This window comes from Crinia signifera, chromosome 11 (genome assembly GCF_055691185.1).
Source record: "Crinia signifera chromosome 11, ASM5569118v1, whole genome shotgun sequence".
Taxonomy (NCBI): domain Eukaryota; kingdom Metazoa; phylum Chordata; class Amphibia; order Anura; family Myobatrachidae; genus Crinia; species Crinia signifera.
Window position 1 is genome coordinate 94,348,787 of NC_139227.1, and position 12,284 is coordinate 94,361,070.

Genomic DNA, 12,284 nt, shown 5'->3' on the forward strand with positions numbered 1-12,284 from the left:
GTGACAGCAATGTGTGAGGAATGCAGGGGTTAATGTGACAGCAATGTGTGAGGAATGCAGGGGTTAATGTGACAGCAATGTGTGAGGAATGCAGGGGTTAATGTGACAGTGCTGTGTGAGGAATGCAGGGGTTAATGTGATGGCGCTGTGTGAGGAATGCAGGGGTTAATGTGACAGCGATGTGTGAGGAATGCAGGGGTTAATGTGACGGCGCTGTGTGAGGAATGCAGGGGTTAATGTGACAGCGATGTTTGAGGAATGCAGGGGTTAATGTGACAGCAATGTGTGAGGAATGCAGGGGTTAATGTGACGGCGCTGTGTGAGGAATGCAGGGGTTAATGTGACAGCGATGTCTGAGGAATGCAGGGGTTAATGTGACGGCACTGTGTGAGGAATGCAGGGGTTAATGTGACGGTGCTGTGTGAGGAATGTATGTTATAATGTGACCGTGCTGTGTGAGGAATGCAGGGGTTAATGTGACGGCGCTGTGTGAGGAATGCAGGGGTTAATGTGACGGCGCTGTGTGAGGAATGCAGGGGTTAATGTGACAGCACTGTGTGAGGAATGCAGGGGTTAATGTGACGGTGCTGTGTGAGGAATGCAGAGGTTAATATGAACACGCTGTGTGAGGAATTCAGGGGTTAATGTGACGGTGCTGTGTGAGGAATGCAGGGGTTAATGTGACGACGCTGTGTGAGGAATGCAGGGGTTAATGTGACTGTGCTGTGTGAGGAATGCAGGGGTTAATGTGACTGTGCTGTGTGAGGAATGCAGGGGTTAATGTGACTGTGCTGTGTGAGGAATGCAGGGGTTAATATGAACACGCTGTGTAAGAAATGCAGGGGTTAATGTGAAGACGCTGTGTGAGGAATGCAGGGGTTAATGTGACGGTGCTGTGTGAGGAATGCAGGGGTTAATGTGACAGCGATGTGTGAGGAATGCAGGGGTTAATGTGACGGCACTGTGTGAGGAATTCAGGGGTTAATGTGACGGTGCTGTGTGAGGGATGCAGGGGTTAATATGAACACGCTGTGTGAGGAATTCAGGGGTTAATGTGACGGTGCTGTGTGAGGAATTCAGGGGTTAATGTGGCGGTGCTGTGTGAGGAATGCAGGGGTTAATGTGACTGTGCTGTGTGAGGAATGCAGGGGTTAATATGAACACGCTGTGTGAGGAATGCAGGGGTTAATGTGAACACGCTGTGTGAGGAATGCAGGGGTTAATGTGAAGACGCTGTGTGAGGAATGCAGGGGTTAATGTGACGGCACTGTGTGAGGAATGCAGGGGTTAATGTGACAGCGATGTGTGAGGAATGCAGGGGTTAATGTGACGGCACTGTGTGAGGAATGCAGGGGTTAATGTGACAGCAATGTGTGAGGAATGCAGGGGTTAATGTGACGGCGCTGTGTGAGGAATGCAGGGGTTAATGTGACAGCGATGTCTGAGGAATGCAGGGGTTAATGTGACGGCACTGTGTGAGGAATGCAGGGGTTAATGTGACGGTGCTGTGTGAGGAATGTATGTTTTAATGTGACGGTGCTGTGTGAGGAATTCAGGGGTTAATGTGACGGTGCTGTGTGAGGAATGCAGGGGTTAATGTGACTGTGCTGTGTGAGGAATGCAGGGGTTAATATGAACACGCTGTGTGAGGAATTCAGGGGTTAATGTGACAGCGATGTGTGAGGAATGCAGGGGTTAATATGACAGCGATGTGTGAGGAATTCAGGGGTTAATATGACAGCGATGTGTGAGGAATGCAGGGGTTAATATGACAGCGATGTGTGAGGAATTCAGGGGTTAATATGACAGCGATGTGTGAGGAATGCAGGGGTTAATGTGACAGCGATGTGTGAGGAATGCAGGGGTTAATGTGACGGCGCTGTGTGAGGAATGCAGGGGTTAATGTGACAGCGATGTGTGAGGAATGCAGGGGTTAATGTGATGGCGCTGTATGAGGAATGCAGGGGTTAATGTGACAGCACTGTGTGAGGAATGCAGGGGTTAATATGACAGTGATGTGTGAGGAATGCAGGGGTTAATGTGACGGCGCTGTGTGAGGAATGCAGGGGTTAATATGACAGCGATGTGTGAGGAATTCAGGGGTTAATGTCACGGCGCTGTGTGAGGAATGCAGGGGTTAATATGACAGTGATGTGTGAGGAATGCAGGGGTTAATGTGACGGCGCTGTGTGAGGAATGCAGGGGTTAATGTGACAGCGATGTGTGAGGAATGCAGGGGTTAATATGACAGTGATGTGTGAGGAATGCAGGGGTTAATGTGACGGCGCTGTGTGAGGAATGCAGGGGTTAATATGACAGTGCTGTGTGAGGAATGCAGGGGTTAATGTGATGGTGATGTGTGAGGAATGCCGCTTCCCATTGTAGTAGTAATAGGGATCAGGATGGGTGTGTGCCGGGATCACAGTTACTGTTATAGGGCTGAGTGTACACCTGGGTGTGGCAGGCCCTATGTATCATCCAGGTGACATTAGTGTTGCTGTACTCGGCTATTGGGGGTTTCCAGCTTTCAGGATATGAAATGTGAGAGGCTGGTACAGTATTTGTAATTCCAGCCATAGAGCCATATATCCGGGGCCTGATGAAATGTCCCAGGTGCCCCAGGATAATACACATATAGCTCCCAGTGTAATGCTGTTATACATACGTGTATGGGCGCTCAGGGACTCACCAGTTATACGGGCCATGTGCATGTAATGCTGTTATACACATATGTATGGGCGCTCAGGGACTCGCCAGTCATACTGCCCATGTTCATGTAATGCTGCTATACACACGTGTATGGGCGCTCAGGGACTCACCAGTTATACTGCCCATATACATGTAATGCTGCTATACACACGTGTATGGGCGCTCAGGACTCACCAGTCATACGGGCCATGTGCATGTAATGCTGTTATACACACATGTATGGGTGCTCAGGGACTCGCCAGTCATACTGCCCATGTGCATGTAACACTGCTATAGACACGTGTATGGGCGCTCAGGGACTCGCCGGTCATACTGCCCATGTGCATGTAATGCTGTTATACACACATGTATGGGCGCTCAGGACTCACCAGTCATACTGCCCATGTGCATGTAATGCTGCTATACACACGTGTATGGGCGCTCAGGGACTCGCCGGTCATACTGCCCATGTGCATGTAATGCTGCTATACACATGTGTATGGGCGCTCAAGGACTCGCCGGTCATACTGCCCATGTGCATGTAATACTGTTATACACACGTGTATGGGCGCTCAGGGACTCGCCAGTCATACTGCCCATGTGCATGTAATGCTGCTATACACACGTGTATGGGCGCTCAGGGACTCGCCAGTCATACTGCCCATGTGCATGTAATGCTGCTATACACATGTGTATGGGTGCTCAGGGACTCGCCAGTCATACTGCCCATGTGCATGTAATGCTGCTATACACACGTGTATGGGCGCTCAGGGACTCGCCGGTCATACTGCCCATGTACATGTAATGCTGCTATACACACGTGTATGGGTGCTCAGGGACTCGCCAGTCATACTGCCCATGTACATGTAATGCTGCTATACACACGTGTATGGGCGCTCAGGGACTCACCAGTCATACTGCCCATGTACATGTAATGCTGCTATTCACACGTGTATGGGCGCTCAGGGACTCACCAGTCATACTGCCCATGTGCATGTAATGCTGTTATACACACCTGTATGGGCGCTCAGGGACTCGCCAGTCATACCACCCATTAGCATGTAACGCTGCTATACACACGTGTATGGGCGCTCAAGGACTCGCCGGTCATACTGCCCATGTGCATGTAACGCTGCTATACACACGTGTATGGGCGCTCAGGGACTCGCCGGTCATACTGCCCATGTGCATGTAACGCTATTATACACACGTGTATGGGTGCTCAGGGACTCGCCAGTTATACTGCCCATGTGCATGTAATGCTGTTATACACACGTGTATGGGCGCTCAGGGACTCGCCAGTCATACTGCCCATGTGCATGTAATGATGTTATACACACGTGTATGGGCGCTCAGGGACTCGCCGGTCATACTGCCCATGTGCATGTAACGCTATTATACACACGTGTATGGGTGCTCAGGGACTCGCCAGTTATACTGCCCATGTGCATGTAATGCTGTTATACACACGTGTATGGGCGCTCAGGGACTCGCCAGTCATACTGCCCATGTGCATGTAATGATGTTATACACACGTGTATGGGCGCTCAGGACTCACCAGTTATACGGGCCATGTGCATGTAATGTAGTTATACACATGTGTATGGGCGCTCAGAGACTCGCCAGTCATACTGCCCATGTACATGTAATGCTGCTATACACACGTGTATGGGCCCTCGGGGACTCACCAGTCATACTGCCCATGTACATGTAATGCTGTTATACACACGTGTATGGGCGCTCAGGGACTCACAAGTCATATTGCCCATGTGCATGTAATGCTGCTATATACACGTGTATGGGCGCTCAGGGACTCACCAGTCATACTAGCCATGTGCATGTAATGCTGTTATACACATGTGTATGGGCGCTCGGGGAGTCACCCGTCATACGGGCCATGTGCATGTAATGCTGCTATACACACGTGTATGGGCGCTCAGAGACTCGCCAGTCATACTGCCCATGTACATGTAATGCTGCTATACACACGTGTATGGGCCCTCGGGGACTCACCAGTCATACTGCCCATGTGCATGTAATGCTGCTATACACACGTGTATGGGCGCTCAGGGACTCGCCAGTCATACCGCCCATGTGCATGTAATGCTGTTATACACACGTGTATGGGCGCTCAGGACTCACCAGTTATACGGGCCATGTGCATGCAATGCTGTTATACACATGTGTATGGGCGCTCGGGGAGTCACCCGTCATACGGGCCATGTGCATGTAATGCTGCTATACACACGTGTATGGGCGCTCAGAGACTCGCCAGTCATACTGCCCATGTACATGTAATGCTGCTATACACACGTGTATGGGCCCTCAGGGACTCACCAGTCATACTGCCCATGTGCATCTAATGCTGTTATACACACATGTATGGGTGCTCAGGGACTCGCCAGTCATACTGCCCATGTGCATGTAATGCTGCTATACACACGTGTATGGGCGCTCAGGGACTCGCCAGTCATACTGCCCATGTGCATGTAATGCTGCTATACACACGTGTATGGGCACTCAGGGACTCGCCAGTCATACTGCCCATGTGCATGTAATGCTGCTATACACACATGTATGGGCGCTCAGGGACTCGCCAGTCATACTGCCCATGTGCATGTAATCAGGGCCGGTGCTAGGGTGTCCGGCGCCCTCCTGCAAACCATACATTTTGCGCCCTTTCACATTGCCATTGCAACAAGCTGCAGCCCGATTGTGGGAGTGTATGCAACATGCAATCCTATGGCGGATCTCGGGTGTATGTACATGTATGCATACACCATCTCAGTGCTGTGTCTGCAAAATGTTGCAGGCACTAAAGGTGCCCATACATGCTGCGGGAATCGCATACATTATGAGCTAGATCGCATCGCACGGCATGTATGCAATATGTGTGCGATGCGATCCGAAAGCAGTACAAAAAGAGGGGAGGAGATAGAGGGGGCGGAGTGTTGAGGACTGGCAGTGGCACAGCACACTGAGAAGAGGGAATGAAGGGGAGGCGGCGCTGCTGCCTGTTCGTCATTTGATTGACAGCTGACAGGCGCAGGGAACAAGGGGTAGGGGGCGGATCCGGATATAACATGTCATCCAGGCATTCACAGACAGTGCTACATGCCTCAGCGCATGTGTCCGTGAGGAAGAGGGGGCACGTCGCAGGAGGAGGACAGCGTGTGCGCGGTGCAGGGAGCTGCCCGCCTCTCCATACTGCCGCCTGCTATCAGACAGGCGCTGCGGGCGGCGTGCAGGAGGCAGTGACAGTGAGGGCTAAGGCAGCTTTAGCAGAGCAGGGAGGGAGACAGCGCCTTTTCAGCATGGCGCCTCCCTGCTTTGCAGGAGCTGCTGAGTGGGTAGCGCCGGCCCTGCATGTAATGCTGCTATACACACGTGTATGGGCGCTCAGAGACTCGCCAGTCATACTGCCCATGTACATGTAATGCTGCTATACACACGTGTATGGGTGCTCAGGGACTCGCCAGTCATACTGCCCATGTGCATGAAATGAAGGTCATACAGCTGGCATGTAGGATCTAATGCCTGTGGCGTGGGAAGGAGACTTTGGCGTTAGGCTGCATCGCCTAAGTAACACACACACACACACACACAGTACATCGGGACGAGTGATAGCTAACAACAAACATGCAAAAATGTTATTCCTCAGCTGTCACCTGCCCCAGGCTGCAGCCTATTGGTCAGTCAGGCCCTGCGTGTGTTGTCTTTCTCATGTCCCAACGGATGATAGTGTGAGATTATTGGGGTGCGGCTGTGTGCGAGTCTGTTTACAACAGATTACAGTATAATATCTATATACACATGGCTGGGACATTGGCTGCCTTCCGACCACTGAGCGCTCCCTCATGTCTGCAGCCAAGCACCACCCTAGTTATAGCAGGGCCGCAGCTAGGGCGTGGCATGGCCCGTGTGCTGGATGTGATACCCTTATGTGCATGCAGGGGGGGCATCCTTGTCCCTGGTGATGAGGATCCTAGTTTCAGGACTGTTTATAGCCTCACAGCTCATCACCAGATACGTCACAGGATGCAGCATGTGCAGAGCTCGGACCCCATAGGTAACTCTATCTGGGTGAGATGCACTAAGCTTTGAAAAGTGATAAAATAGAGAGTGATAAACCATCAACCAATCAGCTCCTACCTGTCATTTTTCAAACACAGCCTGTGACATGGCAGTTACGAGCTGATTGGTTGGTGGTCTATTTTATCACTTTTCAAGCTTAGTACATTTGGCCCTCTATGTGATATTACCCAGTAGAAGCCTCTGAGAGGGACCCTAAGAGATCCCTCCTCGCTCCCCTCAAAGTCCCAGGGTCACTCTGCACACGCAGAAGTCCTTGTAACATCTGTCCTTTGCCCTTGTAATGACATTTCTAGGTACATAGCGGCCCTATGACCCAATACGTGGCGGTGCGTACAGCCCGCCCTGTGATACTGACCTGCTGAGGTGGGAGGAGCTAACTAACTGCTCAGATGCCGCCAATTACTGAGTTTCTGTGATAAATAAGAGAAAAGGGGACAGCCATAATAACTAGACCACAGCTTCCTGGTAATGGGGTCCCATGCCGCCCCTGCGTTCTGCAATAATGCCCCCCTCCCCTAGGTTGGCACATGCGAGCGCAGATTGTGTAACGTCGGGGATGTGCGTTCATGTTGAAGTAACACATATCTGAATTAGATGCTATTGGGTATAATTACTATAGCAACCAATCCATTTCTACCATTTTCTAGGATGCAATAGAGAAATGAAAGACAGAGGGCCAGATGCACTAAGCTTCAAAAGTGATAAAATGGAGAGTGTGTTTGAAAAATGTTAGGTAGCAGCTGATTGGTTGCTTTTTTTTATTACTCTCCATTTTATCACTTTTAAATCTTAGTGCATCTGGCCCAGAATCTGATTGGTCCCCCTATGTGGTGTTCCACCGTCCCCTAAGCTCTTGTCCTTTGTTTCCAGGTGTCCTCTGTCCTGACCACCGGAGCCGGGATCCCCATTGGTGACAAGCTCAATGTCCTTACCGCTGGCTCCCGGGGGCCGCTGCTGGTGCAGGATGCTGTCTTCATGGATGAGATGGCGCATTTCGATCGTGAGAGGATCCCTGAAAGAGTTGTCCATGCTAAAGGCGCAGGTGAGGAATTATGGGTAACATATAGGCTGGGCACACACCTTAGCGATGCAGCAATATATTGTAGGGGGGCACTACATGGTGCCAGGCAGTGTATAGTGTGTGCCCAGCTCTAGGGGTACACACCTGAGCGGTGCAGCTATATATTGTGGCAGTACGGATGGTGTAATGGTTAGCATTACTGCCTCACAGCGCTGAGGTCATGGGTTCCATTCCCACCATGGCCGTAACTGTGTGGAGTTTGTGTATTCTCCCTGTGTTTGTGTGGGTTTCCTCCGGGTACTCCGGTTTCCTCCCACAATCCAAAAATATATGGGTAGGTTAACTGGCTTCCAACAAAATTAACCCTAGAATTCTACTATTGTAAAGCACAACGGAATCTGCTGCGCTATATAAGAAACTGGAAATAAATAAATAAATGTCTGTGTGTGAATGTACATGTGGTAGGGAATATAGATTGTAAGCTCCACTGGGGCAGGGACTGATGTGACTGTACAAATATTCTCTGTACAGCGCTGCGGAATATGTGTGCGCTATATAAATAACTGGTAATATTATTCTCTGTACAGCGCTACAGAATATGTATGCGCTATATAAGAACCTGTTAATAATAATAATAATGTAGGGTGGCACTACGTGGTGCCAGGCAGTGTATAGTGTGTGCCCAGCTCTAGGGACTGCAGCAATTCTGCGCCAGGTTCTGTCAGATGCGCAGACTCCACCATTCAGGTGCGCAAAATGTTCTTATTATTACCATATTTATTAATAAAATAAGAAAAGCGCAAGAATGCTGGCACTTGTAGTTACATAAGTGCAATATAAGCTGGGTACACACTGGGCGATATATAATCAACAATAAGGATGATATCGATATCGCATTATTGCTGCTTTATAACCTATGTTCATCATATCTCATTCATGTTCAGCGGGACGGATAGCACAATTGTTAGGTGATCATTTCCCCAGCAAGTTTTAGATAATGTTGTCCCTAGCAACCAATCAGGCTGTACCTATTGTATTACAGAATGTACTGGATAAATGCTATCACCTGCCGGTTACTGTAATACATCCATCGGTGATCCCTAATCATTAGATGCCCCTTCGGGTATCATTACTACATGCACAACTATAACCGCAGGATGACACGTGTATCCTGTAGTGTTGTGATGAGACTCTGCTGTGCATTTTTATGTCATTCAGAATATTCTCCTTTTCTGCAATATATTTGACGCCCCGTTTTATCACCAGGAGCCTTTGGATACTTTGAAGTGACCCATGACATCACGGCATTGACAAAAGCCAAAGTATTCGAGCACATCAACAAAAGAACAGACATCGCGGTCAGATTTTCAACCGTAGGTAAGACCCACGGGGGAGATGAACAACATAGACCAGTGGTGCAAGTAGTGGTACAGATAGCATTTGCCAAAAATCGCTGTGGTCACACAATATTAGGTGAGTGGTGACAATAGGGGTGTGTCCACATTATGCCACACACCGTAATGCCCTTTACACATTATGGGGGAAATTTACTAAAGGAAATTTGTAAAAAAATAGGTGTATTTGTATCCAGAAATACACTTATTTTTGACATTTACTATCCCGAAAATACGGCAATTCGTATTCGTATTGATAGCACATCAACACGAATACGAATTGCCGTATTTTCGGGATAGTAAATGTCAAAAATAAGTGTATTTCTGGATACAAATACACCTATTTTTTTACAAATTTCCTTTAGTAAATTTCCCCCTATATCACACACTGTAAGGCCTATTACATATTATACCAGACACCGTAAGACCTGTTATACATTATCATTAGGTGGGAAAGGGGAATGGGGAGGACGACCAGTGCACAGGTTTAGGTTTTTTAGCTGTAATAGGAGCAAAATAATGGTTTCCACAAATAAAATTTATCTAACGAGAATCCGTTGTTTCTCTGATAATTTGGGAGATGTGGAGGTGCACCCTTGAGAGTGAATTAGTATTAAATCGTATTAGCAAGAAAATAAGAAAATACTCTCTTTTTTGTTGGGGTACTCTTGTATTGAAATTAAATAGCTTAATTTATAATTAGTACGGGATGAGAAAAGATAGGTAGGGAAACGTAAAGGACTCAAGCTTGTGAAAGTTCAAAGCGAATGCTAGTATAACAATATGGAGGGGCGGGGAAGTGTGAGGTGAGGTAATGAGTGGAGTGTCTTTAAGAATTAACTTTTATTAATAATCTCTAAAATATTGCTAGACAGACATAAATAAAAATATAGACACACAACCTGGGCTGCTACCGGAGTACGCCCCCCGCAGGTTATTAATAAAAGTCAATTCTTAAAGACACTCCACTCATTTCCTCACACTTCCCCGCCCCTCCATATTGTTATACTAGCATTCGCTTTGAACTTTCACAAGCTTGAGTCCTTTACGTTTCCCTACCTATCTTTTCTCATCCCGTACTAATTATAAATTAAGCTATTTAATTTCAATACAAGAGTACCCCAACAAAAAAAGGAGAGTATTTTTCTTCTTTTCCTGTTATATATTATGCCACACACCATAATGTCTATTACATATTATACCACACACCGAAAGACCTGTTATCTATTATGCCACACACCATAATGTCTATTACATATTATACCACACACCGTGAGAACTATTATTCCTTATGCCACGCACTATAATGCCCCTTACACAATATACCACGCACTGCAATGCCTATTACATATTATGCCACACACTGTAATGCCTATTACATATTATGCCACACACAGTTTTGCTGCTGACACCATTTTATGTCTGGGTAACACTACACACACAATAGCGTAATTTTGCCTTTTGCCTCACCCCTTCCCAGTGCATTTTAGTGCCGCTTAAACGGAAAATGCCCCTTGTAGTGCCACTTTTACACATAGAGCCCCCTGCACTGCCGCTTACAAATATAATGCCCCTGTAGTTCCACTGTAATCCCTTGCTAGGGGGTTACATGCTTCTTGCCACGGGTTACATGTTTATTGCCAGGGGTTACAAGCTTGTTGGCATGGGGGTTACATGTTTGTTGCCAGTGGGTAGGTGTATAATGTGTGGCAGTGCTCCTGGTATCCGGCACTTTCTGGAGGTACTGGGCATGCTGCACTTCCAAGAGAAGCTAGTGGTCCAAAAGCCTCTGTCTCCTCCAAGGTGGCGGACATTTTTTGGGGAGCGCAGGAGAGGAAGCCTGGGGGAGCACAACCGGCGCCCGCAAACTGCTGGTGGTCCTGTAGTATGATTGTGACCCAGCTCTGTCCTCTCCTCCCCACAGCTGGAGAAGCCGGCTCTGCCGACACCGTCCGTGACCCTCGTGGATTTGCAGTGAAGTTCTACACGGAAGAAGGGATCTGGGATCTGGTTGGCAATAATACCCCCATATTCTTCATCCGGGACCCCATTCTGGTAAGTGATGAGTTGCTGAGCAGACTGGACACAAGGATCTGGGCATAAGCCCCCGTAATTCCCAGCCACCTCCCTACTGGACCATTAATATGTTGGGTAACATCAGCTGGTATCAGAGCATCGGTTATTGGGCCACATGGTTGGTGTTCCGCAGTTTGGGGTGACCGTCTTCATTAGATCAGTGGGGACACTCTGCCATAGTGAAAGCTATCCGCTATCCTGTCACACATCCATATGCAATTCAGGAAGCATCGAATGATTTCCCATTGTGTGCAGTCTGTGCGTAACTGGCCCTTCCACAAGTGTGGGACAGAGACTCTCATTGGACTAGCATTCCCGTGCTGAGAAATTTGTTCTGTCACAATAGGATTTCCTATTGTATGTTGCATACAGAATAGATTAGGATGGGAGCAATGTTATTACATAAGGTGTCCTAACCGCCTGGTTGCTGGGTATAATCCGATGTCTTCTCTGCAGTTTCCGTCCTTCATCCACAGTCAGAAGAGGAACCCACAGACGCATCTGAAGGACGCAGACATGGTTTGGGATTTCTGGAGCCTACGGCCGGAGTCTCTGCACCAGGTGAGTCGGGTCAATGCCACAAGGCCTATCACTGAGGTCAGTCCTTTCTGGGGTACTAGGCAACGTTACTCAGGGGGAATAATCTTGTTCATTCATACAAGTTATTAATCAATCATCTATTTGGAGTGCTGGGAGACAATGGAGTGCTTAGGAAACGATGGGGTGCTGGGGAAATAATGTGGTGCTGGGGGAACAATGGAGTATTGTGGGAACAATGGAGTCCTGGGGGAATGATTGGGGTGCTGTGGAAATAATGGGGTGCTGGAGGAACAATGGAGTAATTGGGGAACAATGGAGTGCTGGGGAAACGATTGGGGTGCCGGGGAAATAATGGGGTGCTGGGGGAACAATGGAGTGCTGGGGAAAGGATGGGGTGCTGGGGAAACAATGGAGTATTGAGGGAACAATGGAGTGCTGGGGAAACGGTGAGGTGCTGAGGGAACAATGGA

The 12,284-nt window shown here is 48.4% G+C and overlaps 1 protein-coding gene across 5 annotated transcripts in view; it reads left to right on the forward strand.

Annotated features, from left to right (window-relative positions):
- LOC146044981 (catalase-like) overlaps positions 1-12,284 on the forward strand; it is a 56,858-nt gene that overhangs the window by 12,293 nt on the left and 32,281 nt on the right. For all 5 annotated transcript variants that reach the window (XM_083163661.1, XM_083163663.1, XM_083163662.1 and 2 more), the window contains exons 2-5: positions 7,654-7,825; positions 9,071-9,181; positions 11,123-11,253; positions 11,731-11,835. In XM_083163661.1, coding sequence (XP_083019787.1) covers positions 7,654-7,825; positions 9,071-9,181; positions 11,123-11,253; positions 11,731-11,835 — 519 coding nt within the window. The remainder of the gene's footprint in view (positions 1-7,653; positions 7,826-9,070; positions 9,182-11,122; positions 11,254-11,730; positions 11,836-12,284) is intronic.